Source organism: Rousettus aegyptiacus, unplaced genomic scaffold (assembly GCF_014176215.1).
Source record: "Rousettus aegyptiacus isolate mRouAeg1 unplaced genomic scaffold, mRouAeg1.p scaffold_m13_p_11, whole genome shotgun sequence".
Classification (NCBI taxonomy): Eukaryota; Metazoa; Chordata; class Mammalia; order Chiroptera; family Pteropodidae; genus Rousettus; species Rousettus aegyptiacus.
In genome coordinates, this window is record NW_023416286.1 from 90,940,999 (window position 1) to 90,967,370 (window position 26,372).

At 44.4% G+C, this 26,372-nt stretch overlaps 1 protein-coding gene across 3 annotated transcripts in view; it reads right to left on the reverse strand.

Annotated features, from left to right (window-relative positions):
• EPSTI1 (epithelial stromal interaction 1) overlaps positions 1-26,372 on the reverse strand; it is a 74,612-nt gene that overhangs the window by 31,155 nt on the left and 17,085 nt on the right. For all 3 annotated transcript variants that reach the window (XM_016158173.2, XM_016158172.2, XM_016158174.2), the window contains exons 3-7: positions 25,739-25,822; positions 22,506-22,579; positions 21,683-21,766; positions 13,627-13,700; positions 274-367 (exon numbers count right to left, since the gene is read on the reverse strand). In XM_016158173.2, coding sequence (XP_016013659.2) covers positions 274-367; positions 13,627-13,700; positions 21,683-21,766; positions 22,506-22,579; positions 25,739-25,822 — 410 coding nt within the window. The remainder of the gene's footprint in view (positions 1-273; positions 368-13,626; positions 13,701-21,682; positions 21,767-22,505; positions 22,580-25,738; positions 25,823-26,372) is intronic.

Below are 26,372 nucleotides of genomic sequence, written 5' to 3' on the forward strand. Positions count from 1 at the left end.
GGACCTTACGTAAACACAAAAATTTGAGGGATCGATAGATAGATGGATGACTGAGTGAAATCAAAGGCTTTTCTGAGGCTGGTGTTTATTTACCCGAGGTGCCCATGGAGTACGTAACGAGTACAAGCATTGGAGGTTGGAGTTTCAGGACAGGCCATCTGCCTTTAGTTCCAATATTCTGTGTACAGGTCACACTCTACGCCCTTAATCTTCATTCACTAAACACCTCTTTTAAAAAATGCCAGACAGCACCCTGCGCGGCATTCCACCTACCCAAGTCGAAGGCTGTGGGTCACGGGGAGCAATCTGATGGGTCCTTCTGTGTGGCGAGTCCGTCTCCAGTCTGCTCAAGAACTCGGCAGTTTTGCTAGCGGGAATACAAATAAATGTTAATGCCTTTATGAAACACAAAAATATCATTACTTATTGCGCCTTTGGATACTAGCCTGGGCTTGTAACTGGGTGGTGACTGAACGTGTCTGAAGGTAGAACGAAAGGTTAGGTTGAGTAGAGCGGAAAATCGAAACAAAATGCTACGGCTGCAAGATTGCATTCTTGGAAAACATCAGTTTGAAAAACATAAGACTAGGTTTGTGGAATGTGAGCCTATGATTTCATTTTTTTTTTTAACTTGGTGCACTTTGACATGGAGGTAAATGCTCTCTCAGATCCCTAATTTCCTATCTGAACGTTTAAAGCCTGACACTCGGACTTCACCGTGGAGGCGGCCATCGATCCCCCACAATGCCTCACGCTGCAAGGCTGTGCCCTGGGCCCTTCGCCTCCTTCCTCCTCGTCCTCTCATTTCCCTTGTGGCTCTGACTCCGTTCAGGGTACGTGGACCTGCCAACCCAGCAACTCCTAGCCATTTATGCGTCACGGACCCCTTTGGGATTCAGAAAGCAGCAATGGACCCTCTGCCTCCGGATTCACACACATCTTTGTGTTCGATGTGTACCTTCCACAGACGGGGTCTGGTTTGTGTCCGGTTTGTGTGTCTGACACCCCACGTCAGCGCTGAGAGGCTGTGAACAAAGAGCCCAGACCTGTTCTCAGCGTTAACGAGGGGTTCTTTGTTTTTCTCTTAGAGATACGAACCATCACCCCAATTTCTCCTCTCACAAAGTGTATGCCATTTATGATTTATAACTACATATTTGCATTAATACATGAAAAAGCAATGGTGAGACACTGTAAGATGAAAGCAAAAATATTTATAACCGAAGGAAATGTTTTTTATCCCTTTATTCCACATTGACAACCAAATACTTCATTGAGGCCTAACTGATATTGCGCCGGACCCTCGCAGCCTGCCCCCCGTCTGCTTCCTTCTGGTATCCTTCTATTTCCCCCTAATCTTCTAGGCCTGACGCTAAGTAAGATCCAATTCATCGAGCACTTTGGGCGCAGGCATCGGAGGAAACACAAACCGCCTGGTAAAAAATAAATGATATCCCGTGGGGTGAAAATCGAAACAAGGACCCAGAAATTAAACAGAGATGCCAACATCGCTTCAAATAATTACTTAAGTGGAACATGGCGTTTGGACAAGGTCAGAAGCTCGAGCTGGGAAAGAAAGAGCGAAAAGTCGAGAGATATGCGTAACCCTCAGGAACACGAGGCCGCGGCAGTCGAGACGAGCAGCCTTCCCATTTGTCTAGGATGCTTATCTTGCCAAGAATAGACAGGGAGACTAATGACGTCGCGGAGTCTGGGAGCTGCCCCACTGTCTGGGGCTTTATGAAGTCATCAGTCAAAAGTGTAAAAAACGGAGAGTTGCCAGAAGTTTGGATGAGATTTCTGAATGCCCTTAGTGGAGAGCAAACCGTAGAGGAAAACGGACGAAAAAGAAACGGGACAAGGAGAACGGCACTCGGGGCCGTACCGGCCGGCGGCCCTGCGCTGCGTCCTCGTGGCCGCTTCCTACCTGCCAGTCCCAGCACGAAGCCGGCTGGGCCCTCATGCCAGTTACCACGGCCCCACGGGAGCCGCGGAATTAATTCATAATGACAGGGCCACAGGCCTGTCCTGGGAATATGAGTAGAGGAGCCTATGGAGAGTGCGGATTACTGTCAAGTAATTAACTGTGCAAACAAGACGAGTCCCCAGTTACCAAGCTAACTGGCGTTTTCCCACTGTTAGTACAGTGCCACGTGGTTGAGCCTTGACCAGTGGGTGTGAATGGAAGGGATGCACAGTGCCGCTTCGGGGACTCACAGATTATAAACTTCCCATGCGTGCACCTCGGTACCTTGTTCTCCTTCTGGCTGACCGGGGAGAGATGACCCCCAGCGTGAACTTGAAAGTCACAAAGTAAAGATGGGAGAGAACTGCCTGTATTGGTTTTGGTGCCCGAATATCTGGGCGGAGGGGGCCTCCTCTCAAACTTGTTCACCCAGGCCCCAAATGAGCAAGAAAGTAATGTGTGTGTGTGTGTGTGTGTGTGTGTGTGTGTGTGTGTGTGTGTATAACTCAAGCTATGATATATATGAGGTCTCTGTATTACAGCGACTAGCCTACCCAAATAATACAACGTAAAGTAATATCTTCCACGGAATAACATCTCAATTTAGATGATCAGTTCCGAAAGTACATAGGAAGAGGCCAAAATCTGTTGAAGAGGAGGAGAAAAAAAAGAGTTCTCAAGAATCCCCTAGGCATCTTAGCTCCTCCAGAACCTTAGTGGGGGAAAAGGGAAAGGCTTGTTCATCCCTGAGCTAACCTCCCGGCATCTGAGAAGCTACCTAGGCTCAGAGTACAAAAATGTGTCTCAATACCACTAATCGTATCAACGCCGAACAATAACAATATTCATCTCATCTCATCTGAGAATGGGCGGCGGGGAGGGGGAGGGTCTGGGAAGACAAGCTGCATTGTGGGAAAGTCCCAGAAGGAAAGAGATATGGCTGGTTATACTGTGATGTGACGGCACATTTAAAATCTGTTAATGGAGAGTCATCAGTAAAGAACAAACTTTGACCTTTCGGAAAGGACAAAAATGGAGGAAAGTCTGCAGAGAGTGAAATGTGCGTCTGTTGGCTCATCGAATAGCCAAGAATCGCATAATACAAGTCCTATGAGGCTTTGTGGCTACTTAGGAAAGAACACTAGGGTTTTTGGTGTTCGGGAAAGAATCAGTTAAAAAACTAACTGAGACTGTTAGGAGCTTATGAGTCAGGCACCTGCCACTCACTGCACTCCAAGGCCATAGGTGCTGAGCACCTTCTTACCTGGGTACCCACGCCTGGCAATTTTGAACCATGACAGGACACGTAAGAATATTCTAACAAAAAAAAATGTTAAACTATGGATTTGAAAGTTAAACTGACAAAATTAGGAAAGTAACCTCACTGGATAAAAATACCAGTTGCAAACCCTGGCATTTTTCTGTCCTGCTGGCAGCGGAGGGAGCAGTTGGACCTTCTCCTGCCCCCTGTTCGCCAACATGCGAACTCAACGACTGCCAGCAGCAGACGGGGCCCGTCGACGAGTGACGGGGGCCTGGAGCGAGGGCTACAGGACCTAGAACGCAGTGATAAATGACAACTGCCACTCAGGTCAGCGTTTGAGGAGACTGCAGAGAGCTGAGAGGATTTTATGACAACCGAGAGAGTGATCCTCGCCGTAAAGGAGTCATCTGCTACTCCGCTGTGGGCCATCACTGCCCATGGGGACACAGGCCAGCATGGCCAGATGTCCCAGTTTTTATAGGTGCAATCAAAATGCTAAACACTTTTAATGTGAAGAAGGTGGATGATTAATTCAAAAATTTTTTTAAAACACTATGGGACAACTCTGTGCTGGCCAAAAGCAAACAAGAACACCTCTCCATCAAACGTGGCCCAAAGGCCACCTGATTTCGACCAGGTGATTTTGTTACTGCCTCTTCTGGCTCGTGTATTTCTTAATTATACATCTTTTATATTCATAAAAAAGGAAAAACAAGCGAGGTCGGATTCTAGTATTGAAGAGAGAGTTTAGAAACAGCCGTGTATCTTATGCATATCAGCCAACAGCAGGAGACGGGAGGTATATTTCATATTTATATCAAACACTAAAGTATATCTCATTTATAATTTATAACTATATATATTTGCATTAATACATGAAAAGCAATGGTGAGACATTGTAAGATGAAAAGATGACCCACAAAAATACTTATAACCAAAGGAAAAACAATAAAAAGATTAACGTGAGAAATATAAAGATCTAATAAATCAATTAGAAAAAGACAATAGAAAAGTGGACAGAAGGTAGAAGCATGTAGAAACTTCACAGAGGAAGAAGCCCAACTAACAGTAATAACACACAGAACAATAACGAGAGTTTAGGACTTACGTAGTGATTATTATGTATCAAGCCCCGTTATAATCAAAGACCACATATTGACTTCATGACAACCTTGTGAGGGCGACATTATCATCTCCAATTTATAAAAGTAACTCGCTCAAGATCCTACAGTTAATAAATGCACGAGCAACAGCCACGTGAAAAGGCATCAAATCTCACTAATGATTGTGGCGTTTACTAGGGAAAAGGATTGGCATACGCCGTTCTGGGGTCCACAGAGCAATAATTTCCAAAACACCAGTGGGAAGACCTGCGTGGGGCTGGCTCCGTGAGACATCTGTGGTGCTTCTTAGGAACTCCTGGACTCGAGACTTGGACTTTCTCATTCGACGTGTCTGACGTGCGACCTGAGAATCTGTTTTTCGAAAGCACTCCTGGCGACACTGAGAACTGCTGCAGGAGTACAGATGGATGTTTAATATGCGTAACTATCTCGGGTCCCCGTTCTTCTGACTTATGAATAATTCTTATTCTCTAACGCATTTAGAAACAAAGCCTCGGTGTGTCTTAGGCACCACCTGCACGAGCACTATCTAACAATACAGCCTTCCTGTATCTTGCGTGGCTTCACACACCTGAGCTTTGCCACCATGAGGTTCAGACAAGCAAGGAACCTTTCTTACATTCACACATGCGTTCCTACAGACAACGAATATCCACAAGAGGGGAGTTATCGCCTTTGGTTTGATGTTTTTTCCTTCCCTATTAAATAGATGGTCTACGTTTATTTTCGTCTTCTTTTAGGTATTTTACTTTTTACATAGGTCTGTTTATTAGACTTATACCTACCTGTATTAAAGTGTGGATAGTTACTGTAAATGAGATTCTTCTTTCAATGATATTTTATAACGGACTTTTAATGGTCATATAGGAAAGACAGGAATGTTTGCATGTTGATTTTAGATTCATTCATGTTACTCGGACTATCTGTATTCATTTAAATAATTTTTTAGTTGGTCCTTTGGGATGCTTGAGACAGACAATCAGAGGTACTTATTTCTTCTTTTCCAAAATTTAGTTCTTTATTTCTTCTTTAGAAATAGCAACTGTTTCTAATTGTCTATCTAAAAATCAGGGTTAATTAATAACAGCAAGCGTACATCTCATCCTGGTCTCGATTTCTCTGAGAAAGCTGACTTCTAGTGCCTGACTTGAGGGTTCAGTAGATCTGACCCCAAAAGAAAAAAAAAAACAACTGGGCCTCGTGTCTTTTCTAGGCAAGATCAAACTACATTTTCTCTTTCAGTTATGGTTTTCGGACTTCAAGGCTAGTCGTATACATTTTTCCAGGAAATAATGTTTCCACCCTAATTTCTTAAACAGATAGAAATAGGACATATTTTTTTTCTTCTGGAATTTTGGTAATGCTTCCTGTTTTGTCCTTGGAGTTCTTTATTCCTTACTCAGACAAATCAAAGTCTGTCTATTTTATAAGAATTTTCAAAAAAAGAAAAACAAAACAAAACAAAACAAAAAACCCTGGTTTAATTTGTAGATAATCATTTCTTTTTTTCTACTTCATCATGTTTTAATCTTTTTTCTGCATTTATTGTTTCCTTCTACTTATTTGTATTTATTATATGGTTATAATCCTATCTTAGAAAAATGCTTCATTCTTTTATTTCCAGTTTTACTAAATGCTTTTAAAATTCTACATTTTCTAAATCATTTTATAGCCACATTCTATAATTTTAGCATGAGATACTTTGAATTTTGTATTCTTTTATCCAAAAGTAATTTGTACCTAAAGTTTTGATTTCAATTTTTTTCTACCTAATACTCATTTCATAAGGTCATTTGAAAAAAAAAATTAATTGGATAAACTTTAAAATGTCTTATTGCTTAATATCTAATTTTATTATACTTTTCTTAGGAATGGTGGCTTTCTGGGATTTTGGGGTTTTGAAAGACTTCTAGAGAGTCTTTGAGAGCTCTGGCATGGCAATCGGTAGTTAAGTCAGTATTATAAAGAATATATATTTTCATATACTGGTTACAACTATAACCAGTTATATAGACATAGTTATACAGACTTATCACTATGTCTATATAATCATGCTGAGTCATTGTTATTCAAATCCTCTATTCCTTGTGTCGTTTTTTGATTCACTTGATCTATTAATTTCTACAGAGACAATTAAATAAAAGGAAAATCTGACAAATCTATGACCTACATTACAGGCTTGAGCAGTTTTTGTTTTATACATTTCAAATCTATATCTATCGATAAAGATTTATAGTTCACATTATTTTTGTACTACATATTTTATCTGCATAAGATATCTTTTATCCTGTCGAATGCTTTTCACTTTGAGTTCAATTTTGTCTCATTAATATTGCTACATCTGCTTTCTCTTATTACCATTTATGGTTATACATTTCATGCCTTAATTTGTAACTTTTTTGCTTTATAGCTATCTCCTGTAATAGCATAGAGCTAGGTTATTTTTATGCATATAGCTAGATTTTTATTATTTTCTATGCAATCAAAGAACTTTTCTTTTAATGAGGAGATTTGGCCTATATACCTCTTTTATGATTGCTGACTGCTGCTTATAAAACATCCACCCTCTTTTCTGCCTTTGCTGTAATGATCCAATTTTCGTTTGTTGCATCTTTTTCTCCTAATGTATTTATTTTGTGTGTCTTATTCTTATAAATAATGTAATTAAACATAGAAAACTAAGTAATTATGTGTTTTTATTAGAATATCTGGAATTCGCAAGCATTCGCTCATACAAAGAAAAAATACTTATTTTATTCCTATACTCCTTTTTACCTTCGGCCTCTTTTAGGACTAAAATCTTCTATAATTTTAAGCTGACTCTGTTGATTCTTAATTTAAAAAGAAAGAAAGAAAAAAAAACAATCACATACTTGGCCATAAATGTCACTGTCTTCTTTGTTTACAATTGTTCTGGTATGTGATTACCTATTCTTTTTTCTATTCATTATTCGTTTGCCTGGAGTTCATTTCGTGGTGATTTTTTTTCAGTGAGGATCTAAGAACTCACATACAAGTGACGGACTGGGCTGTGTGGATAGCTCGTGTCCAGGATTGGGGCACACATTCTCCCCAGGTGTGGTGTGTTTACAGCAGCACTTTCTGAACCCCAGGGCCTTCTCGGTGAACTGTCACCTGTCAGAAAGTTCCTAGGCTCTCTATCCTGGGGTCAAGGGCAAGAGTCAGCTGGTCCTCCTCTGCTCTCCTCGTTTGACCTTCCTTTATCCTTTGCTTCCCTTGGCCGTCCAAGCACTGTACCGGATTTCTTACATGGATTATATTGATTAATCTTCTTTTGAGTTAGCACAAATGCTAGCCACACCCCATGTGAAACGTAAGGAAACAGAAGTTCAAAGAGGTTAAATAATGTTCTTCCACTTGTGTGGAGAGAGGTTAAGGTTTGACCCCAGGCAGGCTGTCTAATCCCAGATCTGCCCCAGAGGGTACCAGGCCAAAGGGAGGAGATCACTAAGTCAAACTACTTTGCAAATAAGGCGTGAGTCAACTTTTACTTTTACCAATTACTAATTAGATTACTAAATACGTACTGAGAAAGACAGAGGCTGTCCCAGACATGCAGGAGCTGGCCTGGCCCTCGGCGTGAGCTACGCCTGGGTGTTCCCCTGCCGAAAGTAACTTCCCACAATATCAACATCGGAAGACGTCTCTCTGTGATTGTGACAGATCATGACAGGAATAAGACCACCCTCTAATATACGTGAATGAAGAAAAATACATGAACCTTGTCTTAACCACAAGAGTGACCAAACACCCCCCAAATTCTGGCTAATATGAGCGACTGCTGCTTCTTTATCGATTACGGCTTTCGTCTCTGGTCTTCCTCTCCTTTCGGACACGACCGATTAAGACGCCTGATCACAGTTACCACCGATGGTAGCATCCCACCCCGAGCAGGGGACCCTGCTGCCTCAACCCCGCCACCTCCCCGCAAAGTCACCTGACACAGGGCCAACTCCTACCGCCTTCTTACTAAGGTGGCCCACGGTGTGGCCAAAGCATCTGGAATTCGTTTTCCAAGCCACGGGAAATAATTGAGGTCTTTAGGGCAGGGTCGCGGCGTGACCCAAGCTGTCCTTCAGAAAATAGAATCTGACAAAACTTGTGAGCCAGTCGAGAGAAGAGGAGACTCTGGGCCAAGCTTGTCATGAAGCCATTCCAGTAGTCCGGGCGGTGACAAGGAGACAGACGCCGCCCCACGGGTGGCTGTGACAAATACCTACGTGAAGGTGGTGGCGGTGGGCATGGAAAGGCACGAGGGTGTCTGTCTGCAGGGAGGACTGACCGTGGGTGGGAATTCTGAGACGGCCTCAACCATCGCCATGATTTAGCATTCAGGAGGCAGAGACTCAGAGCAGATTTCTCATAAAATGTTCGGTCTCGTACTGAACAAAATAGATAGGGGATTTTTTATATCTGTAAGTTCACTTCATTAGCATAAGATAGAAAGTTATGAATAGGATGACTTTCGCTTCACCTCGCCTGGATTATAAAATGTAAGGCTGGATTTAAGCCTAGCGTATGGATAAGGGATCCATTTAGCCCTTAAGTGTCTTTTGGAAGCTCCCAGGAAGGGCATTAGAAATTTTTGCGAGCATATTAGCAGGCAAACTGGAAGCCTAAGTGTGCACATTCAGCAGACCGGCCTACATCCGCAGCTCTGAGAAACTGAAACAGATGAAGACCGACCTCGGAGGGGCTAATCGCACCATTATTCAGATGGAAGTAAGAGATGCACGGTTCCCACGGCAGAAACGCTGCCCAACATGGCACCCCACAGGCTGAGCGTGGGGCGGGCTTGACGGTGTGGGAAGAGGCAGGTCCTGTGTGGAAACGAGCTTGGTTCTAGGAGCCTTTCAGAGTGGGCTTTTAAGAACTGAGGCCCTTCTCCACCAAAGATATTGGAAGCGGCACCTGGGAGTAGAGCCCAGGCAGGGGAGGGCCCGTACCTGTCAGGTACTAAGCCGGTGTTGGACCTGGAAGAAGGTGTCATTTCTTCGTACGTGATGAAAATCAGAGGAAGCAGACAGAGTTCCTCAGTTTTCCCTTTGCTAGACAAAATTTAGATCTTGGTAGGCAGAAACGGAGTCCGCTTTGCCCAAGGCCTCCTCTCCGAACTCACCTGTCCTCCAGTCTTCCCCACAGGTCCCTCGTGTGGCCACCCCGGGCAGGTATTCCTGACCTTCAAAAATCATGTTCCCAAATTGCCTATTTTCTCTAACCCTTCAAATCTCTAGACCAAGATATTTTTGGATTGCTTACAGTTTCCATGACTTTGAGCGATTTATAGTCACCCCTCCACCTGTAAAAGAAGGATGCTACCACCCCTGACAGGGCTGATCTGAAAATTAAATGAAAAAAAATGTACATTATATACAGAACACTCCTGACATGCCACAGTTTCTCAATAACATAGCAGCTTATTATTACTTTGATTATTTAACTTACAAGAGCCAAATCCTTTGTATTTTTTTAAACAACTATACAAATGTAAATGGTTATTAGATAGGAACTGACATTTTAAATGTTTAAAAGATACCCAACTCTTATCTCTCCAGCAAATCCTTGAGAGGACGTTGTTTCTCCTCACATCCAGAGACATCCCGCCCAAGCCCCTACCATTGGTTAAGTAGGCTCAAAATTTAAATCTGTCCACATCCATCAAAAACACATGATTAGAAAGAAGACTATAACTCTTAAGTTACCTAAATCACAACATCCTCTCATATATATTATATATAATATATATACATACACACTCACAAGAAAAGGTTTATTAACTGATACTTCGAATCCTCAAAAACATCAATAATATTGATTAACAGAAAAGGCCATCCTGAAAAGTATCACGATTTGCCTTTTTATAAGCAGTAAACAAGTACAGAGAGTAAAATTAATAGTGAAAACCACACCGAGCTTAGTCGTCTGTTTCTACCCTTTGTTCCCGTGCTCGAGAATCCTAAAACTAACTCCATACTGTGAATTTCAAGTCTGTCCCCAGCCAACGCGACAGACGTGATGCACCATTAATCTGGCCTGCTCTCAGCCACCAATTGGAATAGTCACAGTCATTCGACTCTTAAGGAAAAGACAGCACTGCAGAAGTAGGTTCCAGAGGTCTTTCCGTGAGAGCCGTCCCGTGCGCTCCATCTGTACGTGCAATCTGCTGGGGTATTTGCAGCCAGCTTGCCTGGGCAGATGAATGCGTACAATTAGAAAGCAACCTCACAGGCATTCCATAAACTGCCTTCGTGATTACACTCAGGAGAGTCCCTTTGGATGTCGATAAAAGCCTAGTTTTCTGCCCGTTAGCTAAATAATTGGCAACAACTAAAAATAATCGGAAGCGAATGAACGCAGGCAGAGATGAGGTGCTAAGAAAGAGCGCATTACGACTCCGGGGCTGGTGGTGCCCCAGGATGCTGTCACCAGCTACGTCTCTAGCAACGGGGATTTATAATCTGCTCAAGTCCATAGTTACGCTTCTCTACAGAAAAACAAAACAAAACAAAACAAAAAAAACAAAACAACACCATTCCTGATCTGCTATTCAAACCACATATAACGGCATGCTGAAACTGACAAGGATCCAAGGTTTTGGCTCGTTTAAAAGAATTTCTTACTTGCGTTTATATTTTGTGTTTCCTGGTGTGACAGCTTCAGGAGAATCTAATTTTTCTGCGGGGGGCTGAGGTCGGGAGAGGGAGATGGGTAACAGCCTTTTTGGTCTGGTGAACTCTTTGTGCTATTAAAATTCTAACGGCTCTCCCAGATGATTTTTTTCCCCTATTCACTGAGTCTAAGAAGGTATGATAAAGTTACACAGAGAGTCCATCTTTTCTAAAACGTCCCTTTCATATTTCTAGCTTTACAATGGTCATTCATTTCAGGAGCTATTGGCCTTTTAATTTCAAAAGTAGTTCAAAAAATACTTTTTAGAAAAACTCACATAGATACTTCTTGTGTCTCTCAATAGGCTTTAAAAATCAATTTGAGATACTTCTCATTTTTAGCCAACTTCTCTTTTTTTCTGGTAAACTGGGACTTTCACGATAAGCAGAAGAAAGACCGAGAGTGAAATGTGCATGTAATTGAATTCGGCGCCACTGAGGGTGGCTGAAGCTAAAACTTTTTTTTTTTTTTTTTCTGTCAGAAAAGGGATGATTGATCTCTCGCACTAAGTAAAACACAAGCCGAAGAAGCCCGAAGACAATGAGAAAAAGATTGGGTGACATAACCTCCCACGTCCTTTAAAACTTTAAGGATCTCTCACCCTTCACCTTAACACATTTAAAACTTTCCAGAAAAATGGACTCTTTCGACCTGCCAGGCCTGTACCTATGACGCCTCATCGGGAAGCAGGTCTTCCCTTTCCCAGAGTAAAACTCGGATGCCCCGGGATGAATGACACACAGGCCCTTACCGTACCTCCAGGTGCCGATCGCCCCCACTGCCTAGAAATAAACTCTCATCCCTTCCCCACCCATGGAGGTGGGTAGTGTCCGCATCACATTTATACTCCGAATCTAGTGCCTCCCCCCCCACCCCACCCGCCATCTCTCTCTCTCTCTCTAACACAGAATTTCTCCCGGTGTTTAGCTTCCCACCAGGTCCCTCGCCCCTCATGCCCGCCTTAGAAGAAGAGTGGGAGGAAGGACAGGGTATGGATTCGATGACACACACGCGGGTAATGCCTAGTTTCTATCTATCTATCTATCTATCTATCTATCTATCTATCTATCTATCAGAATTATTGGGGCGACACTGATTAATAAAATCGAATAGTTCTCAAGTGTGCGATTCAATGACACGTCAGATGTCCACTGCCTTGTGCATTCGCCACCCGAAGTCAAATTTCCTACTGTCACCGGGTAACGCCTATTTTAATTTAAAGAAGATCATGTCACCCATGAGCACTTCCGCCCAACCCCGTTCATCTCCCACGCAGTTTCTGGCCTCGGTAGCAGAAGCCGAGCACCCAACAGGCTAAGCAGGGGCAAAGTGAAGCACTGAGGAACTTCCTTCCCAATTCCTGCCGGAGTCTGAAAGCAAGGAGGAGCTGCTTAGGGTAGAGCCAGGATAACGTCAGTGGAGTGATGAAACCAGAACACGCTGTACTTAGAAGAGGAACAAGCCTCAGGCGTTAAATGTGCTCACCCCCAAATCAGAATAATCTCGAATCGTGCCAAAAAAATGAGGGACGACAGTGGGAAGAGAAAAGAGGGGGCAGAGGACGAACACTGTGGTCGAAAGCGAGTGGCCAGTGACTAGTTTCCCTGGGCCAGAAATCTCTAAGCAGCCTCTGCAGGACGGCCGCCCGTTGTCTGAGCCCATTCAGTAAGAACCTCCAGAAGAAGTTTCATTCAGGCACCTCTATGCCATCGACAGAAGATGCTTTCTTTAGTCCTTTCAAACGGCCTAAGGGAGAGATCCTTATCCCTATTTAAAAACAAAAACAACGACTGAAGTTCTAAGAGGTTTAGTAGTTTGTCCAAGGTCACACCTGGGAGATGGAGCTAGGACTTTGAACCCAGATCTGTTTGGTTTTAATTCTACCACATTTGGAACTATCCTAGGGCCAGAAACGAACCCCTTTTGGTTTTGTGTATTCTTTAAGCAGCGTACAGGTAACCTAGTTGCTTAGAGTTAGGGCAGGAGCTTACCTTTAAAGCCTATATAACAGAGTGGATTATCCATGTCGTAGAGCACCTAATTGCCCTCCATGTATTAGCTGCCGTTATTCACAAATCTCACTGGAAAAAGGACCTTGGTATATGACCACCAATTGGGAGCTTTGCCAATAATAGCTAAATGATTTCTCAGTTCTTGTCTATATAAACACACATGTGTAATAGACCTCACATTACCAGATAAATCCCTAGTTAGTTCAGATTCTGCCTGGGCACTTCTTTTCAAACACCCTCTTCCTTATGCCAGTGTTTTGGAAGTCAAGATAATAAGAAGCGCCCTGCATCACCAAACAACCAAGCCCTCTGAGTTATGTATAATGAAGAAGTCTTCAAATTTAGCAGTATTATTTCTAATCCATTGACTACTAATCGACACGCTTGTGAGTATAGATGTGTCCAACCTTAGAACCTCACTTACATGATGACAGACTTCGATTACATAATTAATATACCAGCCAATAATCCAATACCCAATGTTTTGAAAGTGACCCTCACCTGGAATTTAAAAGCACAGGGAACAGTATGCCAGTGCAGTACAAAGCTCTGTCTGAAGCACAAACTTACTGTTGCTGATGGTGCCTAAATGTTTCTCTTCTGAGGTTTTCTTCAAGTCTTTTTTTCTCCTCTAGTTTATTGCTCTGAAATGACAAATATCGAAATGGAATCTATTAGGAAAGCTTAGACAGAATCATGATGTTGAAATTATCCTTAGGCTTAAGTGGTGTCATTAGTCCAACGTGGTACATACCAGAACCTCCAAGAAGATTCCCTCTCACTTCCTGCGGGTACTACCCCGAAAGCTAGGAGCCCCAAGTTCTCTCCACGGTATAATCACAAAATCAGTATTTCACATTTTAATTCCTTAGTCTAAATGAAAGCAACATTCACATTTTAAGCAGTGTTTCCAAAGGTTCCGAAGGAACCACGAAATGTCCACACCGAGTGTGTTACATTAAAATTATAATACAGGGTTAAATAGTTCATTCGAAATTTATGTACACACTCACGTTCCGCTGAAGCATTCAAGAAAAGATTTTCAGTAAGCCAACCCAACTCCCTTCTGACCGAGAAGCAGAAACGTAAAGCTGTTGGGAGATCGAACAGCAAACGCCATTCAAACGCGATCCGCTCGAATAGGAAACAAGTCCTCTCCTCTTTTTAATTAGCCGTTTGGAGAGCCCAGAGAGAAACTGCTTCATGTCTGATGTCACCGTCGCCGCGGCTCTGGCATATTTTAATCCAGCTTAAATGTCTCAGGAACGCTCGCTTTTTGCTCACTATGACAACCGTCTTTTTTTCTTTTCTTTTTTTTTTTTTTTTAAATCTTGCCTCCGAAAAACAAGTAAAATTCCTAGATGACAAATTTAATGGGGAATGGAAAGAAATCCTATAACACAGGAGAGACTTGACGTTTCAAATAAACCCAAGGGAGGCGTGAGCAGCTGAGTTTTCTCGAATAACAGAGACCGTCTGCATGTCAGGAAGGCCTGTGACAGGGGCTGGCGGGGTCGCCTCTCCCATGCCCCGACGGGAGTGGCTCCATCTATCCAAGAAGGGGAGAGACGCTTCACATGGTCCATTCTTTGAAAACCTTCATTCACACAGAACTATTGACTAGTCCCATTTTGAAAAGTAAAGTGGATGATTTCAGGGAAAAAAAAAAAAAGGAAATTTATTATAATCGACACAAATCGATTATGTCAGAAAGCAATTGGATTAGCAATAAATCCCGGTTCTGGGAAGCAATTTAATAGAGAATTATAAAACCAAATAAACATGAGCCCGAGCTAGACGAAAATCCTGATTCATGAAACCAAAAGTGGTCAATTGTGATGAGCTCCCAATTGTGAGGATCCCCCAAAGGGGGGAAAAAATCCAGTACTGGGGACGCTACTTTGAGAGCGGTGAGGAAAAGCCACACACGCATCTGGAGACCAAGGCTGGGCTCCGTTAGCAAGGTTGGAAATTTAAAAAAGAAAAAAATGGTTTTAATTTCTTCATTAATAGATTATTGCTTAATTCATCTCACAAAAATAGTACTAACTTCTATCCAGCAAAAGTCTGTTTATCATACAGAGGTTGATGGAGAAGTATTTTGCAAAATACTAGCGTATTTGAGAAATTGTATTCTATACCTACCAATGTAATTTGGATCTAATCGGACTGTTCCTTTCCATTTAACAGTGAGTTAAGGAGTCACCCAAAGATACTGACACATATATACATAAATATAGACATAAATCATCTAAGAACAGAAGGAAAATCATGGAATCGGCCTTAGGAATCAGCATTATCACTGACTGAGTGACCTTAAATCATCAACATCACTGAATCTCAGCACACGTGCATCAAATGCCTATGATATTTCTATACCACATTAGACATTGGAAATACAGATATGAAGAGAGCAGCGCCTGCTCAGGAAGATTTCAGGAGCCAGCTGGGGACACAGACGAGAAAGCAACGATGGCAGTAAGCAAAATATGTTAGGAGACAGAGGTTTGCAAATCCTGTAACACGAACACACAGAAAGAGCAGAGAAGTGGGTGGTCAGGGGATGCTCTCCGCCTTCCACAGGCATCCATCCGTTCGGTGCCTACAGCGGCAGACTCCATCCTGGGTGCAGGAGCATGGCGCTTGGGATGCGCTTTCTAACCTTGGGTTCACGGATGAGCTGTGTGGTGGGAGGAATCTCATCTCACAATGAACGGGCTCATAGCTTTCCTCAGATCCCCCAGGGGACTGAGGATCAAATAAGACGATGAGGACCATGGGTCGAATGAGAGGTAGAAATCTGAGATAGAGACCAGTCGTAACCCAGGCAGAGAAGGGGACAATGGGAGCATGGTTACTGCATGCATTGTCCCTGCTGCTCACTGCCCACGGGGTTGAAAAGGTTGACATAGAGCCAGCTCTCAGCTCACCAGGTCTTGCATGGGATTCTTCGGTGTGACAGAGGTGTCTTTTCCTTCGTGTTTTTTTCTCACAAAGGTACCCTCCATCACCAATCTGGGCATACTCAGAAGAACTGAGTGCTTGGATGGAGAATCATGTCTCATATGCATGAAAGGCTAGTAGCGGCCCTGGATTGGAAAAGGTTATTCCCACGGCTCGCACTATTTTCGAAGTATAAAGGCACAAGAGAACATGCTGTTTCAGAAAACCCCAAAAACTCCTTTGGATAAATCAAAAAGTGTCTATAGCAAGACAGGCGGGAGACAAGGCTGAGAAAGGAAAAGGGAGCAATTATTAAAGAATTTATAAGCCGAGTGAAGGAGTGTGGACTTCATCGAAGGCAATGATGAGCCATTATGTTATTTTAGGCGGCTCCAAAAACATCACCGAGGATGGGCAACACATATAAAAACCAGTGGCGTGATTCTCCCAGTAATCCGGGCCATAACTTATGAACCCCAAATTAAGGCAGTAAGGCAGAGAAGAAAGGATGAACTCTGGAAAAATGTAGGAGACAGAAGTAACTGTAGGGGGGAAAAAATTAAAAAAAAACGAAATAAAATAAAACAAAACGAAAAATGAAATAGAAGGTATGACTACATCAATACAGGATGACCAAGAAAAAAGGGAAGAGTACAGAATGAATCTCATTTAAGAGTATCACAATGAACATATAAGCTCAATTTTGAACTGACTGATTTCAGATATACTTGTGAAACATCGACAGAGAAATATCAAGCATACGGTAACATTGCGTGGTCCCGGATTCAGGAATGTGGTCTGGCCTGGAGACACGGATTTCAGAGCTCATCAGCACTACCAATAACTAACTCCTTACATGCGGAAATGTGGGGGCTTTCGCTGAAGGATGGGGTGACATGGGCGCAGGGGTATTAGAGGAGTCCAAGGGTTGGGGCTTGATGAAGCATCAATAGCAGAAAATCAGGTGGAGAAAGGAATCCAGAGGCATTCCAGGGGGGTGGAATTTAAAGGACAGACTACTTACGTGGAAAAATATAAGACACTGAAGAGAGAAACTGAGAAGATACAAATAAAGGAAAATATACATAGTGCTTATGGATGGGAAGAATTAACATTGTTAAAATGCTTGCACTGCCTAAAGCGATCTATAGGTTCAGCGCAATTCATATCAAAATATCAATGGCATTCTCCACAGAACTAGAATGAATAATCCTAAAATATATAGAGAACCATAAAGACCCTGAATAGCCATGGCGATCTTGAGAAAGAAGAACAAATTTGGAAGTATCATGCTCCCTGGTATCAAACTACACTACAAGGCTATAGTAAACAAAACTGCATGGTACTGACAAAAAAATAAAACAAAAAACAAAATAAACAGACACATAGATCAATGGAACAGAATAGAGAGCCTAGAAATAAACCCACGTCTACATGGTCAGTTAAGAGACAACAAAGGAGGCAAGAATATACAATGCAAGAACAACAGTCTCTTCAATAAATGGTGTTGGGAAAACTGGACAGATACATGCAAAAAAAATAAAAAATAAAAAATAAAACTGGACCACCTTCTTATACCACATATAAGAACAAACTCAAAATGGAATAAAGACTTAAATATAAGGAGTTTAAAAAAAAAAACTCCCAGAAGAAAACATAACCGGTAAACTCTTTGACACTGCTCTTACTAATCTTCTTTTGGATGCGTCTCCTCGGGTGAGGGGGACAAAAAATAAGCAAGCAAATGGGGCCACGTCAAACTGAAATAATTTGCACAGCAAAAGAAACTATCAACAAAACAAAAAGATAACCTACGGAATGGGAGAAGACAGTCACCAATGATATATCTGATAAGGGTTAATATCCAAAGTATATTTAAAAACTCATATAACATAAAAAAAAACAAACAAACATCCAATTAAAATATGGGCGGAGGACCTGAATAGCCATTTCTCCAAAGAGAACATACGAATGGCCAATAGACATATGAAAAGATGCTCAACATCACTAATCATCAGAGAAATGAAAATTAGAGCAACAACGAGATAGCGCCTCACACCTGTCAGAACGGCTATCACCAAGAAATCAACAAACGAGTGTCGGCGAGAATGGAGAAAAGGGAACCCTCGTGCGCTGCTGGTGGGAGCGTAAATTGGTGCAGCCACTACGGAAAAGAGTTTGGAGGTTCCTCAAAAAATTAAAAATAGAGCCATATGACCCAGCCATTCCAGTTCTGGGTATTCATACGGAAAAATCCAAAACACTGATTCATCAAGAGCTCTGCGCTCCTATGTTCATCGCAGAGTTATTTACAATAGCCACATTATGGAAGCAACCAAGGCTCCCATCAATAGGTGACCGGGACAAATAATCAAGAAGAAGTGGAATGTATATGCGATGGTATTACGCTAAGTGACATAAAAGTCAAGACAGAAAAAGACAAATACCAAATGATCGAACTTACACGTGGAATCTAAAAAACAAAATAAATAAACAAATAGAACAAAAACCAGGCTCGTAGATACAGAGAACAAACTGGTTGACAGATGGGAAGGGAAGTGGGGGGTGGTGGGGGAGGCAGCAGGTGAAAAAGGCGAGGGAGGGTCCGAGCGCGGACCGGCAGTCACGGAAGTCGCAGGGCCGCAAAGCGCTGCGCGAGCCGTGCAGTCGGAAACATCGCGACACCCGTGCGAGGCGTCAGGCGGGCACCAGACTTACTGGGGGATGGCTCTGTGAGCTGCGTAAGTGTCTAATCGCCTCGCTGCACACCCGAAACTAATATCGTATTGAAAGTCAACTGTCACTGAACAATTAAAAGCACAACAACAACAACAACAACAACAACAAGACAGAGCCCTTGATACTTACAATAGTGCAAGGAGTTTAAATAACGTTAGGCATGAAAGAGTCCCCGTTGAGTTTTTCAACTAAGGGCGCCGTTGGTGATCTTGGTTATACCAGTGACGGCTCCGGAAGGCTACAGAGCTCACACGCTCTGGGACAGGGAACGCAGATTGGACTGAAGCACCCCAGGGTCCTCCCCGAAAGGACCGACGCCTCCTGGACCCCACCGTCCTGACTAGATGCTGAAGAGCGAGCCGCCAACCGTACCCCTGTGTTTATTCAGGATCAAAGAACACCCACGGGTGTGGCCGGGAATAGAGTTTCCTCGCCCCTCATTCACGCACAGGTGGTGACCAATCGGAAAGAAACCCGGTGTCCCCCGGTGACCCTTCCAGGACAAACCGAAATGGGGTCGAGACCAGAGGCCAAGCCAGAGGTTTAGGGGGAGGGGATGGGACAAGCCACCTGGGTTCTGCCTGGCCCCGAGACTTCCCGGACCGCAACCCGTTGCCTGGGGCGGCGGGCGGGATGCTGCAGGCAGGTGTCCATGTGCGCATCTGCTGTGTGTTTTAGAGGATGGATGCTCCATGAGCACAGCCTTTATGGCTTCGCTTGGCCATGTTCACCCTGGCCAAGTGAGGGATGCCACTTCGGCTAATGTCCATTTTTCTTTTAACTAACACGAGCTGCAAAACAGGCTCCCATTTAGCATGAAAAGCCACGGATTTATACACAGCAGGAAGAGCCAGGCCCTGGCGGCCATGCAGGCCAATTAGTAGCCAGAGACGCCAAGTCCATGGCCGGACCCGGTGGGCTGCTTGCTCATTCTCTCATGAGGTAGCTTTAGATGAATGCTCCCACACGTTTACGCATACGAGGACCCTCCAGAGAGCCTGTCGCGATGCGGATCCTAGCTCAGAAAGTCTGGGGCGGGGGCTCGAGATCCTGCATTTCTAACAAGTGATGCTGATGCTGCTGGTTCGGGAGCTGCGCTGCTGATGTAAAGGATCCACATATCAACCCGGTCTCCCCGCCCGCCTCTCCCAGACGAGGGTATACCAATAATCGCCACAGTTATCTGGAAAAGCCAACCCAATTAAGATTTCTATAGTTAGTCATTGTGATACAGCGAGTGTTAACGGTATAACTTGGAAAGAGAGAAACGATGCTTTCACTCAATGTTAATGAAAACTGTTTCAGCCACTAATGTTGCTGAATCGTGTATGTTATTTGACCCATGAAGAAGTGAGCTGTAAACAACCCACAAGCCGGCCAATTACAGGTATTAAATGACAACTAATAAGTGACTTTGAGGTGAAGAGGTCGCTGAACAGTAATTCTTCAGATGTGCGAGCCTCTTAATCCAGTTCCTGGTGGTGGTTTGGTGATTTTCTTAGTCCCACCTGCAAAGCGAACCAACTACGTTCTCTGCAGGGGGACACATCGCTACAATCACCAGACCAAAATATGAACCTTCCTTCGAAGGAGAAAATTAGGGGTGGGGATTGTTGGATAAAAGGAGAGTGGGGAATAGAGAAGTCGAATGAGAGAGAAAAACGGGTTAAAAAAAGCTATCGTAAAATCATTGTTTTCAACGAAGTTGTAATAGCTAATGCGTTGGGAATGAATTACTCAATCAACTTTCGTAAACAAAGTTTACAAAACGTGTATAAGTCCAGTCTCCTCTCCTTCCCCAGAGTCTACATCTCTACAGATGCAGCATCTCTAAGTCTGTAGATGCTCCTGGGCCTTGGGAGAAGGGGAGGTGGGCTGACAGACTCGTTTTATGGGAGTTGTTCGGAGAGGGGTAGGGCCTGCTCAAGGCCACACGGCACAGCAGGACCCCTTCCAAGAAACACGCAGTCTGCTCGCCCACAGATAGAGCACGCCCGGAGGAAGACAGGCCTCACTCGGCCTCTGCGTTCCATAAGCCAGCAGCTCTCGGCTTCGTTAACTCTGATAAAAATATCTGTCATTTGATTAACCAGCTTTAAATCATGACCAACACTCAGTCTTTAAAAAAAAAAAAAAGGAAAAAAGATAAAAAGGAAGGAGGGAGATAGAGATACAGACAGACAGACAGACAGACAGCATAAGAATTGTGTTCCCAGGACTTGTGCCTGCACAGGTGCCGTACCTGGCACTCAGTATCACGAGTCGACCCCTGGTCCCTCGGCCTCCAACACTTAAAACCTGTTGCGGCTTAGGATTTTGTGGGGAACGGCAGTAGGAGGAGAGGGTGTGGGGGGACAACATGACAGTCTTCCTTCTTCTCTAGAAGATGAGGATTTGTAAGAGATTCTCCCCCGAGTCCCAGAATGAGCATCGAAACCACGAACACCCCTTTGAGGCTTATGATGGACCACGTCGCGAGTGTTAAACACAAAGGCGCTCTTTCTCTCTCATCAGCAAGAGAGGGTGGTCTCCTAGTTCCCATCGCCTTGGACAAGCCGGTCATTACTGGGTTCCCGGGGCTGTGGTGCCCCACCGATGGCCACTGTGACCGCTTCGCCTTGCAGTCCACGTGCGGTGACTGCCTCGATCACCCCCCGGGCAGGCCAGGCGGTGTGGTGACTCAGAACCCCGGCGCTGAGGCCAGTCGGCCTGGATTCAAACCCTGCTTCGTCTACGCAGTGGCTGCAAGCCCTCCGGCAAGGGGCCTACCCCCGGTGTCGGTTTCTTCATTTTCCTACCTGGGCAAATATAAGAATACGACGACGTACCTCGTGGTGTTACTGTGAGGACTCACTGAGCCTGGCTATGGAGCGGGTCGAGAAAGGAACCAGGCACGTAACCAGCCCCCGGTGACTCTGAGCCGTTCACCCCTCCGCCGTCTTACCTTCTCTCTCTGAACTGCCTTCATTTTTTGAATTTCAGCTTCTTCGGCTTCCTTCTTGATTCTCACGGCTTCTTCTCTTTTTAGCTAAATTGTATTGAGATTACAGAGGACAAAAATGAAAAAAAAAACAGTTATTATTTTTCGGTCTGAACTTCTCGAACACAAAATTACAATGAAAGGCAAATTACAGGCTCGTTTATGCTGTGCCTCGCCATGATCACAGGTGCGGACTTCAAGCGACTCAGATCACAGGGAATAGTCAGGCCTCTTCTCCTGCCCGTGAAATTTCTCTTTGTATCTCCCCTACAATCTCTGTCTCTCTCTCTCTCTCCCTCCCTGGCCACCCTACCCTCTGCAGGAAATGGGGTAGCGGGAGAAGAAAGGGTGGGTAGATAATTTTTCCTGATTATAAAACTCAGAGAGTTGAATGTAAAAATCACTGAGCATCTTAAATTGTGGTTTTTGTTTTTTGGGTTTTTTTTTTGGGGGGGGGGGGGGAACCATTTTCACGACTGTTGTAAAGTAAACAAATCCGTGTTGTTGGAACCAAAATATTCAAAACCTAGTAGAGTTAACTTAATCTAGAAAAAAAGAAATCCTCTAATCAGGGCCCTGCTGACTAATATATGGCCCGAATGAGAATTCTAGATATTTATCTCTTCACTTACCACTTCCTAATTTCTTTGGTTTTGAGAGTTACCTTCTGCAATTGGTTTAAAGGTTTTATGCTTTTGGGTAAGTTACTGTATTATTTCCTGGTGACTAGAAAGTGCCGGTGTTCAAATTCTTTGCCAGAATTAAACTGAAAAAGGTGGATTCTGACCTTTTGCTGGTATTTAGATTGCATCTGTTGGAGTTGTTGTTTCTGCCTGACTTCGGCCTCTGATTGGCTTCCACCTAAGGCAAAAACAAACAAACAAACAACAAAGAACACACATCATGAAGGCGAAACATGAATGTCAAGCTTAAATGTCAGCCGTCAAAAACTAATTAATATTTGATGAGTTGACCGTGAGTTTCTTTAACATCTTCATACTTCTAGAAATAAGGATATAACCAGCTTTTTTAAAAAAAAATAAGACATTAAAGAATGGTAATTTCTTAAAAGAGAAACAAAGCTAGCCAGAAAGATAAAGCCATATTCATGAAAGGACAGGACAAACCTACTGAAGTTTTTGAGTCATGTCGGCATTCAAGTTTTCATTTAGATTGAAATCATACCCGAAGGTCCATGCTAAATAATAAGAAATAGTACCTGTCTCGGAAATTCTAGAACATTCTTCCTGCTTAGGTGTGACCATCCCTTAACCTAATAGAGATAATGATCAGTGACGCTTCAATTGTTCTTCTTCTTCTGACTCAATTGCCCTAAATTCGAGAGAAAAACTCAAGAAATTTTCAGTGCTCCCGTCGCTAGACAAACATGTAGTCTTTATAACCCAGTTTTTAAAAGCACAATGGGACTAATCCAGCTAGTAACTGATTGTCAGTCCACACTACTTATCGCTCTTTTTTTAGGTATTCAATAGAAAAATATGAATGTCATATTATTTGCCTGCTTTCTCTTAAACCCCAAATAATTTGGGACCAGAAATCCTTGCAGCTTGACAATCATCTAAGAATTGCCGTTCAGGGAATTCTCAGTGTTTAGCAAGCTTGGTGTATGTGTTATAAAGATCCCTTTGAAATGATTCTCTGGTGTTTTGGTCACTAAAAGTGTCAGTTCTCGGAAAGATTCCCTCCCACAGGAGATGCATTAAAACAATGTGCATTCGCTGCGGTTTTTATAAGTGAACTGATAAAACACACACACACACACACACACACACACACACACACACACACACAGAACCATGAAGTCTTTTCTTCCTGAGTCCCCAAAGAGACATAAAGCCTGTTTGGTTCCGGCCCTTCAGTCTCTGCTGTGGCGGGTGGCAGATGGGAGAGGAACAGTGAGGGCTACTCAAGCTTTTACCTAATGTCATAGCCGCTTTCAGCATCTCCTCACTCTACCCCACTATTTTAAGGGACAGAGGAATAGGGGAAGAGTTGAGAATAAAAGTAAACGGAGAAAGTCAGATGGCTAAGCATTCACAGGTTTTGTTAAAAAATCATCTCAAAGGTTAATACATTCTAGAATTTTTTTTTTCTACCCCCTCGGCTCTTCCCACACACATATCCTTGGCCATTCCCAGATTTGTCAAAAGTGAGACTGTTCGTTTCTAAGTTCCCAAGATGAGAGGCACCAGCTGTTCCAAATTCCAAGGCAAGTTCCTCGGCTCCTTGAGCAGGATCTTCCAGGGGGCAACTGAACCCATGTGGGGAACCCTGACTAGCAGGGACCTTCAGCCTGTAAAAGGGGCTGGCCAGGTCAGCACGGGGCAGCGGCCAGGGGATGATGGCTCCGTGAATGCCATCTCCTCTGTGCTTGGGGAAGGAGGCAACTTCGCGTCAAGACGGACGGGGGAGGATCGATGAAAATCATTTGGAGGCCTCAGTCTGTGTTGCTAGGAGACTGAGGAGGGACCGCACCTAGACAAGTCAAAGCCGAAAAGGCCGTTGTCAGCTGGCTGCTCAAATGGGCCATCAAGAAGAGGTGGCTGTACGGCGAATGGCCTGCGTTCCCGGAGTCCATGGGGACAAAGGGTGAACGAGTGTCGCCCGTCCTCCCAATCGGGTTGTCATGAAAGAGGATGCCAACCGAAAGCTGGCTTCCGGGGATCTACCCATGTGAGTCACTTGCAGAGCCCAACAGAGAGTCTGCCATCGCGGCCAGTGCTGAGGCAGGAAACCCTCCCATCTCCATCAGGGAGTGGCAAGCACCCCACGGGGGGAGGGGGGGGAGGGAATGCACAGCCAGCCCATGCGAGCCTTGAAGAAACAAGGATCAGCGCACCGCGGGCCCCTACCTCTCATGTCCCCGTCTCCCCTGGACCCTGGAGGGGCCAGAGTGTGGGAACAGAGGAGTCAACGGAGAAGAATTCAGCTGTGTACACCCCACCCATTCCCTTTGCCAGCTTTCTACCCAAAACGGGCCTGGAGTGGGGCGCGGAGGGAGTAACAGTTTGGACCAGCAGTGAGGGCTGAACGTTACTCCTTTATGCCTAGATCTGGCTGAACAACTTCGTTATTTGAGAAAGACCAAAAAGGATCTCATTTCATCCAAAGATTATGGGGAAAAAAAGTAGTCCCACAGAGCCAGTTTGAGGGGGACCAGTTAGGAAGGACAAAGCTGTTTCCCGGTCATGCCCCTCAAACCTGGCTTATTCAGCATAAAGGTGACACTTGAGATAAACCCCTTTCGTGAAATACAGCGGGGTGATAGTAATAATACCATGCCTTCCATGCATTAGATGATTTCCAAATTAGCTTATTTTTATCTATGTCCTGGAAAAAATATTTCTCGAAAGCTATCACGATGGTAAGCGGCCCCTGAGGCGAGACGTATTTACGTTAGCCCAACCTGTGGAAACCGTGCACCCAGCCCTTTAAGTTCTCGGCTGCTGTCCAACGCTGCGCAGAGGCAGCCCAGACAACCCACCACGCTGGCTCCAGAGGTCCACCGGTCTCTATTTGTAGAACAAAAACTCGGGTGATGGCTCTCTTTACACCCACCACTGGCTCCCCCCCAGCTCACTCCCATCTTAGTTTCAGAATCAACTCTCCATTCATTTTTTTTTTTCCATTAGCATTTAAATGCCGTGATTAACATGCTTGTGAGAGCTTTTACTCCCATCCTGACTAGGGTCAAGACAGCACGTGCGGCACCCCAGGTAAGCTTTCTTCGGTTGATCATCTAAGAGGCTCTAAATTATTTAGCAATTAAGCCGTGGCTTTACTTCCACGTAATTGTGGCATCATACATCTGCTACTTGCAGAAAATCAGAAACAACACGTATACTTGCATACATGTTAAGTGTTTCGACTTTAAATGCATTCCATTCCAAGGAGCACAGCCACCCAAAAATCCGTAAGGCACAAGGCAGACCTAGGCGAGGTTCCTGCGTGGCCCCATACCCCCCGACCCCCCATTCAGACCGCCGCGTGCCTGCTCACCTAGCCGCCTGGGCGCCAGGGTCACCGGCTTCGCTCTGTGCAGTTCCTTCCACTTCTCCAGGTCCTCCAACTCTTTCTCCGCAACTAAGCCAAGTGAGAAACACCAAATTGTCAATGATCAGAATGTGAAGCAGGGAACGGGGCCTTTCGAAGCCTAAGAAGCAACCACCCGAGGGTGCGTAGCTACACGCGAGCACGCGTGGACGCGAGACCCAGGGAAGGACAGCATCTGGACCCAAACCCTCGGAGTCACGCCGGGCCCAGCCCGGGGCGCTGTCCCTCCGAGAGTCTGCACAGGAGGGTCGAACCTGGAAAACAAGCCGATCTCAGCCTTTCTTCCCATTCTGGCGTCCTTAGAACCCTGTATCAGGTGAACGTTAAGAGTTTGCTACGATGTTTGCGAAACTAGACTGTTCGTGTGGACAGGGACTTTTCACGCATCGGTAAACATGCGTCCCCAAGCCATTCTGATGCCCATGTTCAGTATTTTAAATGGTCCCCGAGATGCGTTCAGCCCTAGGATGTGAGGGTGGGCACTGCTCTGTCTGGCTGCGGGCCCTTGGGACGGCAGCGCTCATTCCCCAAAACTACACTGCGGGTGCCGGCAGGGGGTGCCAGAGGAACTCGTCCTGGA